This window comes from Pseudorca crassidens, chromosome X (genome assembly GCF_039906515.1).
Source record: "Pseudorca crassidens isolate mPseCra1 chromosome X, mPseCra1.hap1, whole genome shotgun sequence".
NCBI lineage: Eukaryota > Metazoa > Chordata > Mammalia > Artiodactyla > Delphinidae > Pseudorca > Pseudorca crassidens.
In genome coordinates, this window is record NC_090317.1 from 67,234,585 (window position 1) to 67,260,302 (window position 25,718).

Here is a 25,718-nt window from a genome sequence, read left to right on the forward strand (position 1 = left end):
TTGGGATAACAGCACTCAACTTTTCCTCTGAATTTTAGATATCAAAGAGACTGTTCAAGCCTAAGGTCTCAAAGGAAACAAAAACAGGCAGCACCTTTGCTTCTTTTAAGAGGAAATTCACATAGTGATTATCACAATACTGTTCTGGATGCCAAATCCTTGGGCAAGAAGCTAAAATAGCATTTATTTATTTAACAAATATTTACTGAGTACCTGTTATGTTCCCAGCACCGTGCTAGCTTGCTAGGGGTCCAACGGTGAGCAAAAGCAGGCACAGACTCCGTAGAGCCAGGAATTGCTGGCAGCAGTCTGTCTGATTCTGGGTCTGTGCCACTCTCCTTTCACATGATCCCCACCAATGTAAACCACTTTCGCCTATTCCCCACAGTGCTCGAAAGTTTCAACAGCTTCTCTTTCTCAGAATCTTTCATTAGGAATCAATGTTGTTGTTCTGTTTTTTTTCCCAGAGAAACTATTTTTCTATTTTATCAATAGTTCCTCTGAAAATAAACATCTAACAGTCTACAAGTTATGAATGTGGCTCCTATGAAGGACTCAAGATGGAGGACTGTTCACTATATTTAGATGAAGGTAGGAGTTGAAGAGAACAAATCAAACGTACTCTGTGGCCTCAATAGCATTAACAGTGGTGTAAAGGGTGCTCATTGTCCATAGGAATTGTAAAGATCCATTATTTTAATGGAGCTCTTTGTCTGCTGAAATGTCTAAACCTTGCAAGTCAAGCACCGTATACTTTATCTGCATGTGTTTTCTGTATACTTTTATAATTACAGATTATAAAAAGTGATCCAATTTCCTATCTGAAGGCTAGGAAATTGAATAAATTGCCCAAGAAACCCAGCAAGAAAACGAAAGAGCTAGGATTCAAACGTAGGTCGATTTAACTCCAAAGTCCATGTTCTTTCCATCTATAAATGGTGAGGCTAGATGATCTTCAATTTCCTCGAAAAACTAAAATTCTATGCCTATGCTTTGAGCAATGTGTGACATAAATAAAAACACCTGAAAAGTATGAAATATTTCTAGTGTGTGAACCAAATTTTAGTTCTATGTTTACTTTCCCCCCACACATTTCATGTCTACTCCCATACCAGTTTAAATAAAAAATAATTTAGAGAATATATTTCTTTGGGTTTTTAGCAGGATTTGACAATTACTACGTTCTAACATTTCCCCATTTTCAAAAGCCACTTTGGGAAAGGTCCTTTGCTAAAGTTTCAGCACACTGAAATTCCTTTTTATCCTCCCAGGAATTAATTTATATGTCATCATAAATTCAGATTAGCATGCTACTCAGCCAGTGGGGGTGTCTTCAAAGGGTTTAAAGCCCACTTTCTAACATTTTCATAACAACTCAACATAGAGTGATTCAGAGGTTTTTGAGAGCTTGAAAGGATTCTGTCATTTTTCAGACTAAAGTCAGAAAAGTAAAATGATTTACAATAATCTTGACTTTCTAATATGTTTGATTCTCCTCCCAGAATTTTGACAACTAAAAACTATATAAAATATATAATAGGAATCTTATTTATATTACATATGTCTGAATACAAATTCTATTGTTTGTTGAAAAAATAATGTATATATATTAACACTCTACTTTGATGCTTCAATATAGCATACTGAAAATTAAAGTAAGATAAGAGTAAGCCATCAAGTTATATTAATATTTATCCTATTTGACCAACCTAAATAAAGGTTACCACTTAAAATTATTAAATCAATGTATGAACTAGCAAAAGACAATTTCTTAAGAGACTAAGAAAATAGCCCAAAACCAATCTAAAAATTTAAAAGCCAAATGCTTGAAAATGAAAAAGATGTGGAGATTTTGTTAGTTTAAGTTGTAGCATTGTTTTTCTGTAAACTGAGTGCTTTGTCAGAATTTTCATTGCTAATATAATTTTATTTTGCTTCAAAAATTATACAACTGGGACTTCCCCAGTGGTCCAGTGGGTAAGACTCCTCGCTCCCAATGCAGGGGGTCCAGGCTCGATCCCTGGTCAGGGAACTAGATCCCGCATGCATGCCGCAACTAAAAATCCCACGTGCTGCAACTAAGACCTGGCGCAGCCAAAATAAATAAATAAATATGTTAATTTTTAAAAAAATTATACAACCAATGCATGATTATTCATTATAACAATTTAAATACAAAGAAAGGAAATAGTGAAAGTCCCTCTTTACATCATTCCTCCACTGCTAGTTTCTACCTTGGATTTGACATTTCTTTGATCCTTGGGATAAAGTTCAACTAAATCAGAAACATAAGCCTCTTTGAATAACTGTCTGCATCTTCATGGATGGACAAGTATTACCTAAGAATTTATATAAGGCAAAATGCCTATATTACTCTAACATGGTGTTTGAAAAAAGAAATGTTCAGTGTACCATCATCATTTGCCATAGCAAAAGTTAGGGGGAGAAAGTTCCAAATAGAAACAAAAAGATTGATTTCTATATGCTGATAGGGAACAGTATCTAAGATGTATTTGCTAAGTGAAAAAAGCAAAGTATAGAACAGTGTGTATATAGTATGCTTCCATTTATATAAAAAGGGGATACACACATACACAAACACACACACATATATACAGTTGACCCTTAAACAACAAGCAATTGGGGGAATTAAGGGCGCCCCACCCCTGAGGCTATTGAAAATCCGTGTATAACTTTACAGTTGGCCCTCTGTATCCTCAGTTCCACACCCTCGGATTCAACCAACCATCGATCATGTAGTACCACAGTTCATATTTTTTGAAAAATATCCATGTATAAGTGGACCTGTGCAGTTCAAACCCGTGTTGTTCAAGGGTCAACTGTATAAACACACACATATAGATATATACATGTAAATCATTTTATATTCAGAGTCTATTTCTGGAAGAATCTATACATACTAAACTGATAACTGGTTTCTTTTGGGAAGGGGATTTTACTCTGGACATGTGTTATTTTTCCAATAATTTTTTTTAAAGTTACTTTTAAGGGGTTTTTTGGCAATGTTGTGCAGCTTGTGGGATCTTAGTTCCCTGACCAGGGATTGAACCCTGGCCCTCTGCAGTGAAAGTGCCAAGTCCTAACCACTGGACCACCAGGGAATTCCCTAGGTGGTCATTTTTTTAAAGGATAGTCTGTATTAGGAAAATGGACTGCAGCCTTTAACTGAGTAAAGGGAAAAAGCACTCAAAATGCAGTTAAATTTCAAGGACAAAGTAATTTGTTAATAAGGCATTAACCTTTAGAGCCATTCAGTACTTATATCTAATTAAATTTATTTTACATTACCACTTTCAAAAGGCCAGACAATCCCAGAGAAAGACCTTCACATTATCTGCCCATTTTATTTTTCCCCTGAACAGACCACTGGGGTGATTAAATAAACCTTCAGGTTAATCCCTTTAAAGTCTACAGTCTTGACACTGGCAGAACAAGAGTATTACACTCATTTATAAACTTCACAATTTAAGACACAATTCCCAAAATGTATTTAAACGCTGAAACTGCAAAGACATATAATCATATTCATTCTACTTTTCCAAAATTAGAGACTTCTTGACTATTCAGTTTCCTTGAATTCTGTTAAAGCTCTAATCTGTTCCGCTGTAACATTTTTTAAATAAAGCAACCCCACTCAATTTAACATCACAATTACATTACTTCATATCAGAGTTTTATTCCAAACACTACAAGAGCTCCTTGACTTAGTCGAAACAATGTCCTATTCAAATCTGGTTTCTAAACTGACTGCACATTGGTCTTAATTATAATCTCACAAACTATGATCCAGAAATTTCAAACCTTAACAGTCCTTGAAAAGTGATCAATATTTATATATTAACATGTTAGGCTGCATTATGACTATAAATTATGTTTGGACAAGGACAATTTTCTTTCTTTTTTTTTTTCTTTTTGGCCACGCTTCAGGGCATGAGGGATCCTAGTTCCCTGACCAGGGATTGAACCTGTGGCCCCCTGCAGTGGAAGCACAGATTCCTAACCACTGGACTGCCAGGGAAGTCCCAAGGACAATTTTCTATATGGTGCCTAGAAAGAGGTGAATCCACCTTTTGTGGACTTAATTAAAGGACTGTGGTCAAAATGTTTTACCTTTGCAAAAACAGATAACCATGTGAACACACTGCTAAGACTCTTTCCAGGGTCTCAGAACTGGTCAATGCCAGTGAGGGGCTCTGAAACCTAAACTTCATTAACATCACCATAAATCTGTCTCTGGGCCTAGAAGACAACACTCAGTAAAATACTTTTTAAAGGAATGAGAAAAGAGAAAAGATCACTAGTATACTCTATATCATGTGGGCTTTTGACTAAAGAAGGAGAGGCAGAGCTGGAAAAGGCAGAAAAAGTGTGTTTCCTTTCATTTTCAGCAAATTATGACTGTGCCCTGGAAAGTATAGCCTTAAGTATCTGTCACTGCGATCCATATAAATCACTGTTGATAACACAAAGTGCTTTCATATTATATTTCTGCTACTCTTCCTTTACAACTTAATCCAATTTAATTGCATTTTTCTGACCTTAAATAGGTCATATTAAGCAGTGGTGAATTCTGGGAAGATGCGGTAAACATAGAAGCCTTACATATGAGTGGGGTGCAACAGTCTTTGGGGAAAATTTATACAGGAATGTACTTGCAAATGTCAAAACAGAATCTAGTCCTTTAGTTATACATAGATATGCTGGCAAAAAATTAATAATCAAAAATAGTTTGTCAGAGAGTTGGGGGTTTTGGAAAACGCATTAGTTGTCAGTAGACAATAAGAACCTAAATCACTTGGAGAAACTTTGTGAACTAGTTTCTGGATGGTTAAAACAGCTTTACTTCAATCAGCACAGACACTTAATTAGTAAGATTTAGCTTCTATTCTGGCCTTCAGCACCAGCCATGTTAGATCAAGCGGAGGAAGTTTAATTGGTTTCATTTGAGGATAAATCAAGTAGAAGTGCCATATTTATTATTCACTGAAATTAAATTATTCATTTTTAAAGTTTGGGACTGCAGGTTGCAGAACTACTTTGCCATCCTCTTTTCTAATTAGCAAATTGAAAAAACATCCATTTGGTTTTCAGACAGTTACAATTAGTGAAAAAAATTACAAAATGTTTTTATAAATGTATTTTAAATATAAACACATTTGAGAAAACCTGCAGTATAGTTAATAAAAGTTACCTGTCATCTCTCAGCTTTTCCAACTTGGCTCTCTCCCCAAAGCAAATTAAAGGCAGGAGCATCCTTGGGGGGAGGAGGGGAGGAGGCAATGAGGAAGCCTCTGAAGTGTAGTTATGCCAAGGTAGATGGTGAATACAAAGGAAAATCCTACTTTTGGAGAACGTGAAAGGGAAAAATTCATATCCAAGTATTCACATGGATGCCTACAGGACAGAAAACTTAGCAGAAGGCATATTACACTGTGTAAAGAAAGCTTTCCCTGCCACAACCATCAACATAGTCTTAACTGACCAGAGTGTGTAGTTTAGTAAGCAAATGAGAAACACTGCTTTCCTCCCTCCCATACATGTAAAATGGATACAAAGTTTACTTTGTGCTCTCTGGCCAAGATGAATATGAAACTCAGACATGCAAAAAATCAAGAGTTTCAGATATAGAAAAGAATTGCCCACATATTGGCACCACACGTCACATGTGGTAAGAATCACTATGCGCCAATTAGTCAACGTTTTGTAATAAAAACAAGACAAACTGAAGCCAATCTGCTCAAGATCTCATGAGACGTCTGAATCACAGACGAGAATACCATAAGGAGGGGACTTCCCTGGGGGTCCAGTGGTTAAGACTCCACCCTTCCAAGGCAGGGGGCACGGGTTCGATCCCTGGTCGGGGAACTAAGATCCCACATGCCGTGCGGCACAGCCAAAAAAATTAAAAAAGAATACTGTAAGGACAAGAAAGCATGAATCCTGTACTTCACAGAAAAGCTAAAACCCATTTTGAAATCTCTGAAGAATAAACAGGTAAAAGATTAATGTTTAGATTAAGATTAAAAGACAGATCAAAAGTATTTGATCTGGAGATACACAAAATACTCTGCTTCCATGAAATTAAGCCGTATGAGCTGTTTGTAAATTCTGGAAATTAATCCCTTGTCAGTCACATCATTTACAAATATTTTCTCCCATTCTGTGGGCTGTCTTTTTGTTTTGTTTATGGTTTCCTTTGCTGTGAAAAAGCTTTTGAGTTTAATTAGGTCCCATTTGTTTATTTCTGTTTTTATTTCCATTACTCTTGGAGAGCGATCAAAAAAGATATTGCTGTTATTTATGTCAGAGAGGGTTTGGCCTATGTTTTCCTCTAAGAGTTTTATAGTGTCTGGTCTCATATTTAGGTCTATATCCATCTTGAGTTTATTTTTGTGCATGGTGTTAAAGAATGCTCTAATTTCTTTTTTTTACATGTAGCTGTCCAGTTTTGCCAGCACCATTTATTGAAGAGACTGTCTTTCCTCCATTGTATGGTCTTGCCTCCTTTGTCATAGATTAATTGACCATAAGTGTGTGGGTTTATTTCTGGGCTTTCTACCCTGTTCCTTTGATCTATATTTCTATTTTTGTGCCAGTACCATGTTGTTTTGATGACTGTGGCCTTGTAGTATAGTCTGAAGGCAGGGAGCCTGATTCCTCTGGCTCCGTTTTTCTTTCTCAAGATTGCTTTGGCTATTTGGGGCCTTTTGTGTCTCCATACAAATTTTAAGATTTTTTGTTCTAGTTCTGTGAAAAATGCCATTGGTAATTTGATAGGGATTTCAATGAATCTGTAGATTGCTCTGGACAGTATAGTCATTTTGACAATATTGATTCTTCCAATCCAAGAACATGATATATCTTTCCATCTGTTTGTGTTATCTTCAATTTCTTTCATCAGTGTCTTGTAGTTTTAAGAGTACAGGTCTTTTGTCTCCTTAGGTAGGTTTATTCCTAGGTATTTTATTCTCTTTGATGAGATGGCAAATGGGATTGTTTCTTGAATTTCTCTTTCGGATCTTTCATTGTTAGTGTACAGAAATGCAATCCAATCAAAAAATGGGCAGAAGACCTAAACAGACATCTCTCCAAAGATGACATACAAGATGGCCAAGAGGCACATGAAAAGATATTCAATATCACTAATTATTAGAGAAATGCAAATCAAAACTACAATGAAATACCACCTTACACCAGTCAGAATGGCTATCATCAAAAAATCCACAAACAGTAAATGCTGGAGAGGGTGTGAAGAGAAGGGAACCCTCCTACACTGTTGGTGGGAATGTAAATTGGTACAGCCACTATGGAGAACAGTATGGAGGTTCTTTAAAAAAACTAAAAATAGAGCTACCATATGATCCAGCAATCCCACTCCTGGGCATATATCTGGAGAAAAACATGGTCTGAAAGGATACATGCTCCCCAATGTTCATTGCAGCACTGTTTACAATGGACAAGACATGGAAGCAACCTAAACGTCCATTGACAGAGGAATGGAAAAAGAAGATATGGTACATATATACAATGGAATATTACTCAGCTATTAAAAAGAATGAAATAGTGCCATTTGCAGCAACATGGATGGACCTAGAGATTGTCATACTGAGTAAAGTAAGTCAGACAGAGAAAGAGAAACATTGCATAGTATCACTTGTCTGTGGATTCTAAAAATGAATGATAAAAATGAACTTATTGACAAAACAGAAACAGACTTACAGACTGAGAGAATGGAACTTATGGTTACCGGGGGTAAGGGTGGGGGGGATGGATAGTTAGGGAGTTTGGGACTGACATGTACACACTGCTATATTTTAAATGGATAACCCACAAGGACCTACTGTATAGCCCAGGGAACTCTGCTTAATATTATGTAACAACCTAAAGAATTTGAAAAAGAATAGATACATGTATATGTATAACTGAATCACTTTGCTATACACCTGAAACTAACACAACATTGTTAATCAACTATACTCCAATATAAAATAAAAAGTAAAAAAAAATTCTGTTTCAAATTTAATGATTCATGCACTTAAAATATATAATGAGCTTCTGATTATTAGAAAGAATCCATCAGATTCCTAATTTTAAATCCTGCACTAAATCTGATGTCCAGTTAGACAAAGCTCCCTTTAGAATATTAACATCTACTCTGGGCAGTGTGTCTAAAATTTATCTTTTACATGTGGATATGAACTAGTCAAAAGAAGAGCATTTTAGGACTGATGCAAGCTGATCAAATTCCAAAGTTGCATTAACTTTCCATCATCACTATAATGAATATTGTATAAAAGCAAAATTATAGAAAACTTCTGGTAAATATTATAGAACCACTGCCAATATAAAGTTGTTTTAATGATGCTGAAAACTTAAATATATTAAAATAATAAGTACATTATACAAATGAAGACACAAGCCAGTTAAAATTACACATTAACTCATTAAGCCCTGGCAGTGAAAATAAACATGCTGAAGAGTCAGCAATTCACAGTAAAATATTTAAGAAAAACCATTCATATATTACCATCATTATAGTAGAAATCCCCAATCTTTTGGCAAGGAGATATTGTTAATTTCTTTGGGCCCTTAGATACAAGTTGTGGAGAAATAGGAGAGAACAGGTGGGGAACCAAACTGAATGAAGCATGGGAAAGAGTGCTGTGCTCCAAACAGTGCTGAGAATCCTGAAGAGTGACAAGGAAAACGGTGGGCAGGGGGCAGCAAAAAGGCTTGGAAACGGCATGGAGATATACTAGGAAATTCCAATTCACTAGTCAAAAAGTACAACAGGTAGGAAGGTCCAGATCAACTCTTAAAAGCATCAGCAAAATACATTATCAAATTCAAATGATGAGAATGTCATGAAAATAAGTAGCAAGGATATCATGAAAATAAGTAGCAAGGGTGACAGGTACAGGGAGGTTCCTTGTACTAGGTCTTCACTTCTGTGTATGTTTGAAATTTTTCATTAAAAGTATTCTTTGACCAAGTGGGGCTTATCCTGGGAATGCATGGCTAGTATAACATTTGAAAATCAATCAGTGTAATTCACCATATTAACAGCCTTAAAGAAGAAAAATAATATGATCATATCGAGATGCAGAAAAAGCACCTGAAAAAATGCAACATCTATTCGTGATTACAAATAAAAGCTCTCAGAAAACCAGGAAGAGAAAGGAATTTCCTTAACCTGATACAGGGCATCTACAAAAACCCTCTACTAACACAATACTTAATGGTGAAGGACTGAATGTTTTCCCCCTACGACCAGTAACAAGACGTAGATGTTCACTGTTACCACTCCTATTCCAAATTGTAATGGAGGTTCTAGACAGAAAAGAAATAAGACATACAGACTAGAAAGGAAGAAATAAAACTATTTTTATGCCCTGATGACATAACTGCTTATGTAGAAAATCCCAAAGAATCTACAAAAAGAGCTAATAGAGCTAATGTCAGTTTAGCAAAGTTCAGGATACAAAGTCAACATACAAAAACCAACTGCATTTCTGTATGTTTGTAATGAACAACTGAAATTTAAATTAAAAAAAAAAGTACCGGGTCTTCCCTGGTGGCGCAGTGGTTGAGAGTCCGCCTGCCGATGCAGGGAACACGGGTTCGTGCCCCGGTCCGGGAAGATCCCACATGCCGCGGAGCGGCTAGGCCCGTTAGCCATGGCCGCTGAGCCTGCGCGTCTGGAGCCTGTGCTCCACAATGGGAGAGGCCACAACGGTGAGAGGCCCGCGTACCGCAAAAAAAAAAAAAAAAAGTACCATTTAAACATCATCTAAAAACAGAAAATACTTGAATATAAGCCTAACAAAATATATGCAGAATCTGAAGACTGAAAATTATAGATCCCTGATAAAAGAAATCAAGAAATACCTAAATAGAGAGATGTAGCATGTGCACAGGGTTGAATACGCAATATTAAGATGTTAATTCTATCCAAATGGATCTACAGAATCAACACAATCGCAATCAAAATCCCAGCAAATATTTTTGTAGAAACCTATATAATGATTCTAAAATGTATATGTAAACGGAAAGAAAATAGAACAGCCAAAACAATTTTGAAAAAGAACAAAGTTGAGAAATTACACTACCTGATTTTAAGATTTATCATAGGCTGCTCTCACCTTTTGAGACAGACCGCATTCTGTCTGTGGAATGTGTATCTCTCTAAGTAAATCCACTTCTTACCTATCACTTTATCTCTCACTGAAATCTTTCTGTGACAAGACGTAAAGAACCTGAGCTTCATTAAGTCCTGAGACCAGGAACTAAGGCCTCCACCCAGGTGGAGGATGCTAACTTCAGGCTGAATACGAGATTCCTGGAGCACCATCCTGTTACTTCACCACCCACCAATCAGAAGAAAGTCACACACCCTGCAGCCCTCACCCCAAATTTTTCCTATTAAAAACTTCCCCCTGAAAACCATTAGGGACTTAAGGAGGTTTTTCAATCATGAGCCACCCATTCTCCTTGCTTGGCCCTGCAATAAATCTTTCTCTGCTCCAAAAAAAAGAAAAGATTTATTATAAAGCTACAATAATCAAGACTCTGTGGTATTTATTGGCCAAAGGACAGACATACAGATCAATGGAATAGGACAGAGCATACAAAAATATACCCATAAATATATGGTAAATTGATTTTCAACAAAGGTGCAAAGGCAATTCAATGGAGAAAGAATAAACTTTTCAACAAATAGAGCTGCCTGGAAAACTGGACATCCATATTAAAAAAAATTAACCTCAACCCATACCTCATAATGTATTCACATTAATTCAAAATGGATAATAGATCTAAATGCAAAACCTAAAATGAAAGAACTTTTAGAAGACATAGGAGAAAAATCTTTGTGATCCTGGGTGAGGCCAAGATTTCTTAGCTATGACACCAAAAGCATGCTCCATAAAGGAAAAAAAGTAGGTAAAGTGGAATTCATCAAAAGTAAAAACTGCTGCTCTGGGAAAGATACTTTTTTTTTTTTTTTTGAGGTACGTGGGCCTCTCACCGTTGTGGCCTCTCCCGTTGCAGAGCACAGGCTCGGAACGTGCAGGCTCAGCGGCCATGGCTCATGGGCCCAGCCGCTCCGCGGCATGTGGGCTCCTCCCGGACCAGGGCACGAACCCGTGTCCCCTGCATCGGCAGGTGGACTCTCAACCACTGCGCCACCAGGGAAGCCCTGGGAAAGATACTTTTAAGAGATTAAAAAGACAAGCCACAGACTGGAAAAATTATTTGCAAAACACATATCTAAAAGAAGACAATTCAGAACACATAGAAAACAATCAAAATTGAATAATAAGAAAACGAAACACCCAGCTAAAAATTTCACAAAAGGTTTGACAGACACTTTACCAAAAAGGGTATACAAATGCCTAATGAACATATGAAAAGATGCTCAATATCATTAGCTATTAAGGGAATGCGAATTAGTGAGATAACCACTACATACTCACCAGAATGTCTATAACTAAAAAGACTGTTAATACAAAGTGTTGGAGAGAATGTGAGAAAAGTGGAATCCTCAAACATTGCTGGTGGGAAGATAAAATAGTATAGCCACTGTGGTAAATCAATTGTCAGTGTCTCAAAAAGTTAAACATACACTTATCATATGATGGAACAAATCAAATCCTAGGAATTTGCCCAAGAGAAATTAAAACTTATGTCCACACAAAGACTTGGATGTGAACATTCAGAGCACTGCTTTTCATAATCACAAAAGAAAGTATAAACAATCCAATGTCTCTCAAAAGGTGAATGGGTAAACAAACTTTGGTACATCCACACAATGGAATACTCCTCAGCAATGAAAAGGAAAGAACCAGTGATACATGCAAGAACATGGACAAATCTCAAATGCATGATGCTAAGTGAAAGAAGCCAGACTCAAAAGGCTATATAACATATGATTCCATTTACATGGCAGTTTTTAAAAAGCAAAACTTACAGGAACAAAAAGTAAAAGTAAAGGGGAAGGATGATTTCAAAGAAGGGTTACCAGATTTAGCAAATAAAAATACAGGACAGACCCAGTTAAATTTAAATTTCAGATAAATGATAAATAATCTTCAGTGTAAGTATAGCTCATGCAATATAATGGTTCTTAAACTGTGGTCCCAGGACCAGCACCTTTAGAGTTACCTGGGTACTTATTAGGCATGCAAATTCTCAGGCCCCATTCAGATCTACTAAAACAGAAACTCTGGGCATGGAACCAGCAATTTATGTTTTACAAGCCCTCCAGGTGATTCTCATGGTATGGTTTGAGAACCACTGTTCACTATACCTCTAACTGGCAAAAAAAAGAACCATAAGAAGCTAATATGAAGAGAAAGGGGCACATGAGCCTGTTTGATATATCAATTCACCATCATCAAATATTAACTGAACAGACAAAGGGTGTACAGTAGGTTCTCTGAGAAGGGACTACAGAAGTGATCCTCAACTGAGGGCAATTTCACCCCTAGGAGACACTGGCAATGTCTGGAGACATTTTTGGTTGTCACAAGTGGGAGGAGAGGCTACTGGCATCTGGTGGGTAGAGGCCAGGGATGCTGCTAAACATCATAGAAAGCACAGAACAGCCCCCCCAAAACAAAGAATTATCCAGCCCAAAATGTCAATAGTGCTGAGGCTGAGAAAGCTGGACTTAATCAAAACATACTTTTTTAACCCCAAAGGCTTTAAAATCAAAGACATTTTTACGAACACGGAAATAAAAAGATTAAAAAGGTAGTGACAAATAAAATATAATTCAAGGTGTCTCATACTAAAAATACTAGAACTATTCTGAGGAGAATTTATAGAGACTAGTGATACAGAGCTAAAACAGCAATTTGGTGGTAGGAGGCACCTTTATGATGAAAATACCAGGTTCCTTTATTTTTAGAAGTTATGTGAAAGAATAAATTGGAGATCACAAGTTTGAGAACCATATACAAATTAAACTGCATCTGTAGACACTGTATGACCACGAAACATACTGGCCCAGGAATCATGGAACTTGAGTTCTAGTTTTGTTTGGTATTAGGTAGCTGTGTAACTTAGCACAGGTCACTTCCTTATCTGGGCTTCAATCTGTTGATCTGTAAAATGAGGGGGCTAGACGACTTAAGTCATATCTAAGACCCCTTGCAGCTTTAACATACTATGTCTATGTCAAAAAAATGAGCACAGGACACATTCAAATACATTTTTTACAGGATATGAGGGGGCACAGTATCATTTTGTTCCCTTTGGGGTAGTTTTGTGTTGACTTTAGTACTTTTGGCTTTTGTGTTTAGAAGGCGCTAAACAAAGTTTAGGTTTTCTTATTTATTTATAACAATTGTATTAACAATTCATGTTCATTGCAGAAAAATTAGAATATACAAATAAACCACTCTTTTCCACTAAGTAGGATTCTGAGATGAATTATAGCAGGAATGTGTTAAGATAGTCTAACAAAAGTCAATTTCATTTTTGCAATTAAAAACTGAAGTGAACTCAAATCCCTACCACCTTTCTCAGTCCTGGGCTCTGCCCAGGGAGGCTTCTACACAGTCTTTTTTGGCAGTTTGTCTCTGGGAAATGGAGAGGCTCCCTTTCCCCCTGCTTTGCCCCAGGATAGCCAGCAGGATCTCCCTGATCTCCTGTTGTCCTCCCTCCCCAACAGAGAGTTTCTATCCTCTTTGATAAAAGCTCAGAGTTTTTATGGATCAGGAGAAAATGCAGGCCCTGAGAAACCTATCCCTGCAGAAAGGTTCCCTTGGGCCATGCTTTGGGTTTTCTGGCTCTTTATATTTTTATTTTACTCTCCATTTTTCTGCCCTCCCCTTGCCCTAAGTCTAAGCTCAGCAAAGACGAGTGCTCAGGGCAGCTCCTAGGCCTGGACAGCTCTCAGGGAGGAATTAGATAAATGTTCAGCATGCCCGTTCCTAGCCCATCTAGTTTCATTCTTTAGTTACCCAGGCCATTAGCTTCGGGTTATCCCCTCTTATATTTGCAAACCCAATGCTTGGAGCAGCAGCATAGGGCTCTAACAGGTGATACCCCTCTCTTTCATTTCAGAATTTGCCAACTTAGGGGCCTGGCTCTGGAAGGCAGTTTTCTTAAAGGGGACTGCATCCTGGGTGACCCAAAGTCTCCAGACCTAGAGGGACAACTGTGCCCTCCCTTCTCTCCTTCATGTTCTCTGGCTGGATTGATTCAGCTGTAGAAACCATTTGGTCTGTTGCACTCCAACATACCGCTAGGTTCCTTCCAGAGTCACTGTGTCACATTAGCTTCCTTTTGGAGGGAGGGTGATGTGGTTGAATACTCAGAGAGCAGAGGCAGTGGGTGCAAGTCTTTAGTTCCCCATCTTCCAGTTTCACCTACGGCCTTCCCCTTGCCCTAAACCTGAGCGCATCATGCCAGGCCTCACACATACAGGATGGTGTCAGCTCACTCCTCAGCAGTAATCTAGGGTGTGTGGGAAGCTTAGGGCTCTGGGGAAGAACAGAATCGAAGAGGGGAGTGATGTGGGTGGAGGCACCAGTTTTATATCACACCCCCTTTGTAAGCCGGTGAGCTGGGCTTCAGTTTTCCCCAGACCATACACACTTTTAATTTATTTGCGAGAAACTAATTGTATTTTCACTGCAGTATCTTGTTATTTTTTATTTGTGATTTAAGAAATGTGAAGAGAAAATACACAGACACATAATGGTTAACAGTGTTTCTTTCATTCCTTGTTCTAGAGCTAACCACTCTAAAACTGTTTGGTAATGTCACTTAATGTAATTAATTGTAACGTATTCTTTTAAATAAAATGATTTATTGATTAAATAACATTGAAGTGAAAATGTTTAGAAAATTAGTTACACTTTGTATGCATGCTCTTAGAGAAGACTACATTATTACTAAACATAGTAACTGTCATGCTATAAAAGAGAAAGAAACCTCACAATCCTTTCTCTGAGAACATATATTTTAGATCAACATGAGATTAAGAGTAATAAAAATTATATCAGCATCTATATACTTATAAAATATATATTGATAAATATACAAACATTAACATCCAGATTCCATCTTCAGATGTTTTTAAATTTTAAAAATGTATTATTTCTTATTTTTTAACAAAAAAATAAGTTAATGGGCTGAAGAAAACTTATTCAGCTTCAAGGTTAAAAGTGTGATAGTCTTTATGTCGTACGTGTCAGTGTGTCTGCATCTGTCTCAGTGTTAGAAGTAATTTCCCAGAAGAATTCCAGTCAACAGCATTTGACTTCACTGATTTCCAAGGAGTAACTTACTTTAATGTGATGTACACCGTTCAGTTTTCCAATGCGCTGTTCAATGGTCCAAACACAGGAACTACATGTCATCCCCTCAACAGAGATGGTGACAGAATTCACACTCATACTTGGATCCACTTTGATTTCTTCTTTATATTCCTATTAGAAACAATGAACTTGTTAATTTCAGCCATGGAAATAATCCTTCCTCTGACATGCACTCCAATGTTCACTGCAGTGCTGTTTACAATAGCCAAGACATGGAAACAACTTAAATGTCCATCAACAGAGGAATGGATAAAGAAGATGTAGTACATATATACAATGGAATACTACTCAGCCATAAAAAAAGAATGAAATAATGCCATTTGCAGCAACATGGATAGACCTAGAGACTATCATACTAAGTGAAGTCAAACAGAGAAAGATAAATATCACATGATATTGCTTATATGTGGAATCTAAAAAAAATGATACAAATGAACTTATTTACAAAACAGAAATAGACTCACAGACTTAGAGAACGAACTTATGGTTACCAGGAGGGAAGGGCAGGGGGGGATAGATTGGAAGTTTGGGGCTGACATGTACACAATACTATATTTAAAATAGATAAACTGGGCTTCCCTGGTGACGCAGTGGTTGAGAGTCCACCTGCCGATGCAAGGGACACGGGTTTGTGCCCTGGTCTGGGAAGATCCCACATGCCGCGGAGCGGCTAGGCCCGTGAGCCATGGCCACTGAGCCTGCGCGTCTGGGGCCTGTGCTCCGCAACGGGAGAGGCCACAACAGTGAGAGGCCTGCATACCGCAAAAAAAAAAAAAAAGATAACCAAGAAGTACCTACTGTATAGCACAGGGAACTCTGCTCAAAACACTGTAATAACCTAAATGGGAAAACAGTTTGAAAAAGAATAGATACATGTATATGTATAACTCAATCACTTAGCTGTAGACCTCAAACTAATACAACATTGTTAATCAACTATGCTCCAATATAAAATAAAAACTTAAAAACCGAAAAACAACAAAAAACTTTAAGTTAAAAAAAATAAATTATCCTTCCTCAACTTTCCCACCTCCCCAGCTGAAAATACTCTACTAATAAAATATGGCTAACATTCTTTTCTCTCACCTCATTTTACCCCCACCACAGGGCCTTTGGGTTAGCTATTCCCTTGATTTAGGACTTTCTTCTCTTAGATATTTGCTTAGCTAACTTCCTCATCTCTTTCAAGTCTACTCAAATCTAACCTTACTAATGAGTCTTTCAATGACCACACTGTTGAAAATTGCATCCCACACCCCTTCCACACACAGATACTCTGATTCCCATTACCTTTGCTCTATTTTTTTCTTATTTTCATAGAACTTATAACCTTCTAATAAACTCCATAATTTACTTACTATGTTTATTGCATATTACCTGTCTTCCTGTGGTGGTTTTAAAATATGTTCACAAATTCTTTGCTACTCCTTTCCTTCAAGAGGTGGAATTTAACTCCTTTCTCTTTGAGTGTGGCCTGGACTCAGTGACTTGCTTCCAAGTCAATAGTGGAAGTGACAAAGTGTGACTTCCAAGATTGGTCATAAAAGGCACTGCAGGAGGGGAAAAAAGTCACTGTGGCTTCCTCCTTGTCCTCTCTCTTGAATCACCCCATCTAGGGGAAGCTACCCGCCATGGCATAAGGATACTCAAGCAGCCTTTTGGAGAGGTTCACATGGTGAGAAATTGAGGCCTCCTGTCAATAACCAGCAAAGACATAAGGCCTCCTACTAGGTGAGTTAACTGCCTTGAAAGCTGATCCTTCAGACTCAGTTGTCTTTAGATGCGTGTAGCCTCAGCTGACATATAGACTTACAACCTCACGACAGACCTTGAGCCAGAACCACCCAGCTAAACCACTCCCAAATTCATGACCCACAGAAACTGTGAGATAATAATTGTTGGTTGTTTTAAGCCACTAAATTTTGGAATAATTTGTTACACTGCAATACACTTCCCACTAAAATGAAAATTCCATGAAGGCAGGAATCTTTGTTTTTTTCACTGATAATTAGTTTGAATCACATGAAACTGCCATTTTATTGAGATATAATTGACATATAATATTGTATTAGTTTTAGGTATACAATATAATGATTTGATATATGTATATATTGCAAAATTACCACCATAAGTTTAGTTAACATCCATCACTATACATAGTTACATTTTTTTTTCCTGTGATGAGAAATTTTAAGATCTACTCTCTTAGCAGCCTTCAAATATACAATATTGTTAATTATAGTCACCATGCTGTACATTATATCCTCAGGAATTATTTACCTTATAACTGGAAGTTTATACTTTTTAACGACCTTCATCCATTTTGCCCACTCCCTACCCCCCACCTCTGGTAACCAACCCATCAATCTGTTCTCTGTGTCTATGAGTTCAGGTTTTTTCAGATTCCACGTATAAGTGAGCTCATACAGTATTTGTCTGTCTCTGTCTGACTTACTTCACTTAGCATAATGCCCTCAAGGTCCATCCATGTTGTCACAAGTGGCAGGATTTCCTTCATTTTTACGGCTGAAGAATGTGTATATGTATATCACACTTTCTTTATCTATTCATCTATCGATGGACATTGGTTATTTCCATGTCTTGGCTATTGTAAATAATGCTTCAATGAATAGAGGGGTGCAAATATCTTTGTGATAGTGATTTCATTTCCCTTGGATAAATACCCAGAAGTGGAATTGCTGGATCACATGATAGTTCTGTTTTTTAATTTTTTTCAAGAACCTCCATACTGTTTTCCATATCCATTTTTAAAATGTAAAAATCTTAGAAAAGTTGAAAGAAAAATTCATCCCTAGGTGCATCAGTCTCAGTCTTAACTTCAAATGGCATTAATTATGGAACAACTGTAACTTATAGTGTGATTTGATCTGAAATAGACTCATAATTATTAGTCTATTTTTGTTATTTACTTTTAAAGTTAGATCTAAAGTTATTCCAAATGCAACACTTAACAATTCAGTTATGTCCACTGATTCTTCTTATGAAATTACTATTAAATTACTGTCTATTTTTACAGAGAGACTTACAATATATATTCAATATAAAAGAATACATTTTGTCTAACTTTTGATTTTAATGACTTGAAACAGCCTTTATTCAAAGTCAAAAAAAAATGATTCTAATGAACCACACTGCCAAAGATTTTCACATTCTGGTAAACTATGACTTACAATCTATATGTAAAAATAAGCTGTTGTTGCCCTGAGAAACTCTTCCTTCCTCTAGCCAGAGCAGCTGCTGTCAATAGGACAATATGTGAATCTTTGAATGAATGATAAGTGGAATAGGGAAGAAGTAGTAAAAAATGAAGTTCTCCATATTGCCTGAATTCTCCATTGCATGAAATTTTACAAGCTAAAGAACATTATACTAATGAACAGCTTCCCTGTTTTCCAAATCTTTACTATGAAAATTTTCAACCACACATAAAAGGTGAATAATACAATGAACATCTATCTGTATACCCTCTGCATGAATTCAACAATTGTTAACATTTTGCTATACTTGCTCTATTTTTCCTAAACTATTTTTAAGTTTTAGAGATCATAATACTTCAGCATGCATATCCAAACAATAAGAACTCCTATAAAACCACAATACTATGATCACAGCTAAGAAAATTAATCATTGTACATCCTTTAATATAAGTTCTCTATTTAAATTGTCCTAAATGTCCCAAGAATATCCCTTACAGCTTTTATTTTTTTCCAAACCAGGATCCAGACAAGGTTCACACTCTGCATTTGGTTATGTCTCCTTTGTCTCATTTAATCTAAAACAGCCTCTCTCCTTTATCTCTTTTCCCCCAAGTAACTTTTTGAAGAATCTAGGTCAGTTGTCTTAATAGACATTGTATCCTCTTTTTAAAATACAAACTCCTCTTTGATAGGTTAAGGGGCTGATAGCTGGCATTACACCTCCTAATATCTAGGTATGATCAGTTACTACAATAGAACAGAAGCCCAAATGGGACAGGAAACGCAGGTAATTGTGAGCAAAGGATCCTTGGGATGTAAGAACTCACAGGTCTAGGTGAAAAGTCCAAGACAGGGTACTTAAGGCAAGCATGAAGGCATTAGGGGCTCTAACTAGGGAGAGGGTCACTGGGAAGCAGTAATGAGTATGAAAAGGGAAGGTGATAATGTCTAAAACAAACAGATCCTATCAATATTTTGTCTACTGTTAGCCCTGTGCCTAAAAAAGGAGTTGCTTCCTCTTTCCTCTTGTAGCACATGGCTGCCTGCCTCAAGGTCAGAACATTCAAACTTAGTACCCATATGGCTCAAATATGTTATGGGTCAAAATGGGGCTTTTGAGGGTTGACTCAGGTACATTACCAAAACTGACTAAATTGTTTTATAAGAAACTGTCAAGTTCAAAAAACAGAATTGGTAACAAACTTTTGGAATACAATACACTCAACAGATGAAGGCTAGTTTACCTGGTGAGTTAGGAATGTAAAACTGAACTACAGTTTTATTATCGGGTATGCTCCAGACCAAAGTATTGGAGCATCTCTCAGGCTTACTGAGGAACTGAAAAAGACTAGTTAAGCAGAAAGGCACTTTTTTTTTTTTTTTTTTTGCTGTATGCAGGCCTCTTACTGTTGTGGCCTCTCCCATTGCGGAGCACAAGCTCTGGACGTGCAGGCCCAGCGGCCATGGCTCACGGGCCTAACTGCTCCGTGGCATGTGGGATCCTCCCGGACCGGGGCACGAACCTGTGTCCCCTGCATCGGGAGACGGACTCTCAACCACTGCGCCACGAGGGAAGCCCCTGAAAGGCACTTTTAAAGTGAGTGGATAATTCACCCTGGAAATATGTATTAGGGAGGAAAGAAATTCTGAGCATGAATGAAAATTACATTAATACAGCTACTTTTCCCATTACATCCTAATTTAAGCATGTCAGATCAACTATGAATAATATGTATTTCTTCTGCCCTCATAATTTGCCTGTATTTTTTCTTCAAAACTATACTTAAATTGGACCTTACACTCAAAACCTCAGAGGAATTCCATTCCCCTCATACTACTCTATTTTACATATATTATTTATATATATATATTTTTCTATATAAAATATAACACACACAACTCTAATTGATTTTATAATATATGTATAACCATCTTTTGAATCTTAAATGTCTCAAAGATAGGTACAAAGTCAAGAACAGTTTTTGTAATCTCCCACTGCATTTAGCAAAATGACTAAGAAAACAGAGTAAGAGTGTAAATAATTTCATACGGTGTGGAAAAAAATGTATGTTTATGGGAGATGACAATATCAGAGAAACAAATCTGGCATGCAGCTATTAGCAATGAGGTGACTCTGAGAAAAAGAGCATCCAACAACACTGAGGGAAATAACTTCCAGTTATTAAAGTATTTTGAGCCACTCCCTAAACACAGATGGTAATCACCATCAGTAATAACATTTTCTAAGAGGAAGAACAGTATTATGACTAGATCATCATCTCTGATTTGGAAACAGAAACTGCGTAAGTTGAGTACAAACAAACATGACACATACGAAGTCTGACTGCACAAAACCACTTCTTAAAGCTGATCAAAGAAGCTCAAACATTATTTTTATTTTTTATTAGTATTTTAAATTTATTTATTTTATTAATTGATTTTTGGCTGTGTTGGGTCTTTGTTGCTGCATGCAGCCTCTCTCTAGTGGTGGCGAGTGGGGGCTACTCTTCGTTGCAGCGTGCAGGCTTCTCATTGCGGTGGCTTCTGTAGTAGCAGAGCACAGGCTCTAGGCGTTCAGGCTTCAGTAGTTGCAGCACGCAGGCTCAGCAGTTGTGGCTCACGGGCTATAGAGTGCAGGCTCAGTAGCTGTGGTGCTCGGGCTTTGTTGCTCCGTGGCCCATGGGATCTTCCCGGACCAGGGATTGAACCCACGTTATCTGCACTGGCAGGCAGATTCTCAACCAGTGCCACAGGGAAGCCCTCAAACATTATTTTTAAATCACCCTAAAATAATGAGGCCCCATAATTTGAGAAAGGTTTCTGGATTCTTAATATATTATATGGTAAAATTTAATTCTTTTTTTGGATACAGCTCTACATGGATAATTTTTGATCACTACAGTAATCAAGAAAATGCAAATTAAAACCACAATGAATATCACTTACTCCCATCAGGTAAACAAAACTTTCAAAATATGACAATACCAAGTGTTAATGAGAATGTGGAGCAACAGGATCTCCCGTATTCAGCTGGTGAGAACATAAATTAGTACAACCATTATGGAACCTGTTCGGTAATATCTGGCAGAGTTCAAGATGCATATACTAGAACTCAACATTTTCACTCCTAGGCATATTACCCTAGAGAAAATCTCACATGTGTACAAGGACACATGAACAAGAATGCCCATTGCAAAAAAAACCAAAACAACAACAACAACAAAAACCCAACACTTTGGAAATAATCTAAAAGTCTATCAACTGGAAAATGAAAAAATAAGTGGAGATATATACATCATGGAGCATGACACAGTACTTAAAATGAATGAACTAAAATAGTGGTTCTCAGAGGACTGGTTCAAGATGGTGGAGTAGAAAGACATGCACTCACTCCCTCTTGCGAGAGCACCAGAATCACAACTAACTGAACAATCATCGACAAGAAGACACTGGAACTCACCAAAAAGGATACCCCACATGCAAAGACAAAGGATAAGCCACAATGAGATGGTAGGAGGGGTGCAATCACAATAAAATCAAATCCCATAACTGCTGGGTGGTGACTCACAAACTGCAGAACACATCCCACAGAAGTCCACCCACTGGAGTAAAGGTTCTGAGCCCCACGTCAGGCTTCCCAACCTGGGGGTCTGGCAACGGGAGGAGGAATTCCTAGACAATCAGACTTTGAAGGCTAGCGGGATTTGATTGCAGGACTTTGACAGGACTGGGGGAAACAGACACTCCATTCTTGGAGGACACACACAAAGTAGTGTGCACATTGGGACCCAGGGAAAGGAGCAATGACCCCATAGGAGACTGAACCAGACCTACCTACTAGTGCTGAAGGGTCTCCTGCAGAGGCAGGGGATGGTTGTGGCTCACCGTGAGGACAAGGACACCAGTAGCAGAAGTTCTGGGAAGTACTCCTTGGCGTGAGCCCTCCCAGAGTCCAACATTAGTCCCACCAAAGAGCCGGGTAGGCACCAGTGTTGGGTCCCCTCAGGCCAAACAACCAACAGGGAGGGAACCTAGCCCCACCCATCAGCAGACAAACGGATTAAAGTTTTACCCAGCTCTGCCCACCAGAGCAACACCCAGCTCTACCTATCACCAGTATCTCCCATCAGGAAGCTTGCACAAGCCTCTCAGATAGACTCATCCACCAGAGGGCAGACAGCAGAAGCAAGAACTACAATCCTGCAGCCTGTGGAACAAGACCACATTCACAGAAAGATAGACAAAATGAAAAGGCAGAGAGCTATGTACCAGTTGAAGGAACAAGATAAAATCCCAGAAAAACAACTAAATGAAGTGGAGATAGGCAACGTTCCAGAAAAAGAATTCAGAATAATGATAGTGAAGATGATCCAGGACCTCCGAAAAAGAACGGAGGCAAAGATCGAGAAGATGCAAGAAATGTTAAACAAAGACCTAGAAGAATTGAAGAACAAACAGATGAACAATACAATACCTGAAATGAAAACTACACTAGAAGGAATCAATAGCAGAATAACTGAGGCAGAAGAACAGATAAATGACCTGGAAGATAGAATGGTGGAATTCACTGCTGCAGAACAGAATAAAGACAAACGAATGAAAAGAAATGAAGACAGCCTAAGAGACCTCTTGGACAACATTTAAAAAAACATCATTTGCATTATAGGGGTCCCAGAAGAAGAAGAGAGAGAGAAAGGACCCAAGAAAATATTTGAAGAGATTATAGTCAAAAACTTTCCTAACATGGGAAAGGAAAGAGCCACCCAAGTCCAGGAAGCACAGAGAGTACCAGGCAGGATAAACCCAAGGAGAAACACGCCAAGACACATAGTAATCAAACTGACAAAAAATAAAGACAAAGAAAAATTATTGAAAGCAACAAGAGAAAAATGACAACTAACATACCAGGGAATCCCATAAGGTTAACAGCTGATTTCTCAGCAGAAACTCCACAAACCAGAAGGGAGTGGCATGATATATTTAAAGTGATGAAGGGGGAGAACCTACAACCAAGATTACTCTACCCAGCAAGGATCTCATTCAGATTCGATGGAGAAATCAAAAGAGTTACAAACAAGCAAAAGCTAAGAGAATTCAGCACCACCAAACCAGCTCTACAACTAATGCTAAGGGAACTTCTCTAAGTGGTAAACACAAGAGAAGAAAAGGACTTACAAAACCAAACCCATAACAATTAAGAAAATGGTAAAAGGAACATACATATTGATAACTACCTTAAACATGAATGGATTAAATGCTCCAGCCAAAAGACACAGGCTCACTGAATGGATACAAAAATAAGACCCATATATATGCTGTCTACAAGACACCCACTTCAGACCTAGGGACACATACAGACTAAAAGTGAGGGGATGGAAAAAGATATTCCAAGCAAATGGAAATCAAAAGAAAGCTGGAGTAGCAATACTCATATCACATAAAATAGACTTTAAAATAGAGAATGTTACAAGAGACAAGGAAGGACACTACATAATGATCAAGGGATCAATCCAAGAAGAAGATATAACAGCTATAAACATATAGGCACCCAACATAGGAGCACCTCAATACATAAGACAACTGCTAACAGCCATAAAATAAAATCAACAGTACACAATAATAGTGGGGGACTTTAACACCTCACTTACACCAATGGACAGATCATCCAAACAGAAAATTCATAAGGAAACACAAGCATTAAATGACACATTAGACCAGATAGATTTAATTGATATTTATAGGACATTCCATCCAAAAACAACAGATTACAGTTTCTTCTCACATGCACACAGAACATTCTCCAGGATTGATCACATCTTGGGTCACAGATCGGGCCTCAGTAAATTTAAGAAAATTGAAATCATATCAAGCATCTTTTCCAAACACAATGCTATGAGATTAGAAATCCATTACAGGGAAAAAACGTACAAACACATGGAGGCTACACAATACGTTACTAAATAACCAAGAGATCACTGAAGAAATCAAAGAGGAAATCGAAAAATACCCAGAGACAAATGACAATGAAAACACGACGATTCAAAACCTATGGGATGCAGTAAAAGCAGTTGTAAGAGGGAAGTTTATAGCAATACAAGTCTACCTCAAGAAACAAGAAAAATCTCAAATAAACAATCTAACCTTACACCTAAATGAAGTAGAGAAAGAAGAACAAACAAAACCTAAAGTTAGTAGAAGGAAAGAAATCATAAAGATCAGAGCAGAAATAAATGAAATAGAAACAAAACAATAGCAAAGATCAATAAAACTAAAAGATGGTTCTTTGAGAAGATAAACAAAACTGATAAACCTTTAGCCAGACTCATCAAGAAATAGAGGGAGAGGACTCATCAATAAAATTAGAAATGAAACAGGAGAAGTTACAACAAAAGCTGCAGAAATACAAAGCATCCTAAGAGACTACTACAAGCAACTCTATGCCAATATAATGGACAACCTGGAAGAAATGGACAAATTCTCAGAAAGGTATAACCTTCCAAGACTGAACCAGGAAAAAAGAGAAAATATGAACAGACCAATCACAAGTAATGGAATTGGAACTTTGATTAAAAATCTTCCAACAAACAAAAGTCCAGGACCAGATGACTTCACAGGTGAATTCAATCAAACATTTAGAGAAGAGTTAACACCCATCCTTCTCAAACTCTTCCAAAAAATTGCAGAGGAAGGAACTTTCCCAAACTCATTCTATGAGGCCACCATCACCCTGATACCAAAACCAAAGATACTACAAAAACAGAAAATTACAGACCAATATCACTGATGAATATAGATGAAAAAATCCTCAACAAAATACTAGCAAACAGGGGCTTCCCTGATGGCGCAGTGGTTGAGGGTTCACCTGCCGATGCAGGGGACACAGATTCGTGCCCGGGTCTGGGAGGATCCCACATGCCGTGGAGCGGCTGGGACCATGGGCCATGGCCGCTGAGCCTGCGCATCCGGAGCCTGTGCTCTGCAATGGGAGAGGCCACAGCAGTGAGAGGCCTGCGTACCGCAAAAAAAAAAAAAAAAAATACTAACAAACAGAATCCAACAACAGATTAAAAGGATCATACCCCATGATCAAGTGGGATCTATCCCACGGATGCAAGGATTCTTCAATCTATGCAAATCAACCAATGAGATA

General features: G+C 37.7%; 1 protein-coding gene across 2 annotated transcripts in view; it reads right to left on the reverse strand.

Annotated features, from left to right (window-relative positions):
- ATP7A (ATPase copper transporting alpha) overlaps nucleotides 1-25,718 on the reverse strand; it is a 142,677-nt gene that overhangs the window by 64,982 nt on the left and 51,977 nt on the right. For both annotated transcript variants that reach the window (XM_067723590.1, XM_067723591.1), the window contains exon 2: nucleotides 15,321-15,461. In XM_067723590.1, coding sequence (XP_067579691.1) covers nucleotides 15,321-15,428 — 108 coding nt within the window. In that variant the 5' untranslated portion in view covers nucleotides 15,429-15,461. The remainder of the gene's footprint in view (nucleotides 1-15,320; nucleotides 15,462-25,718) is intronic.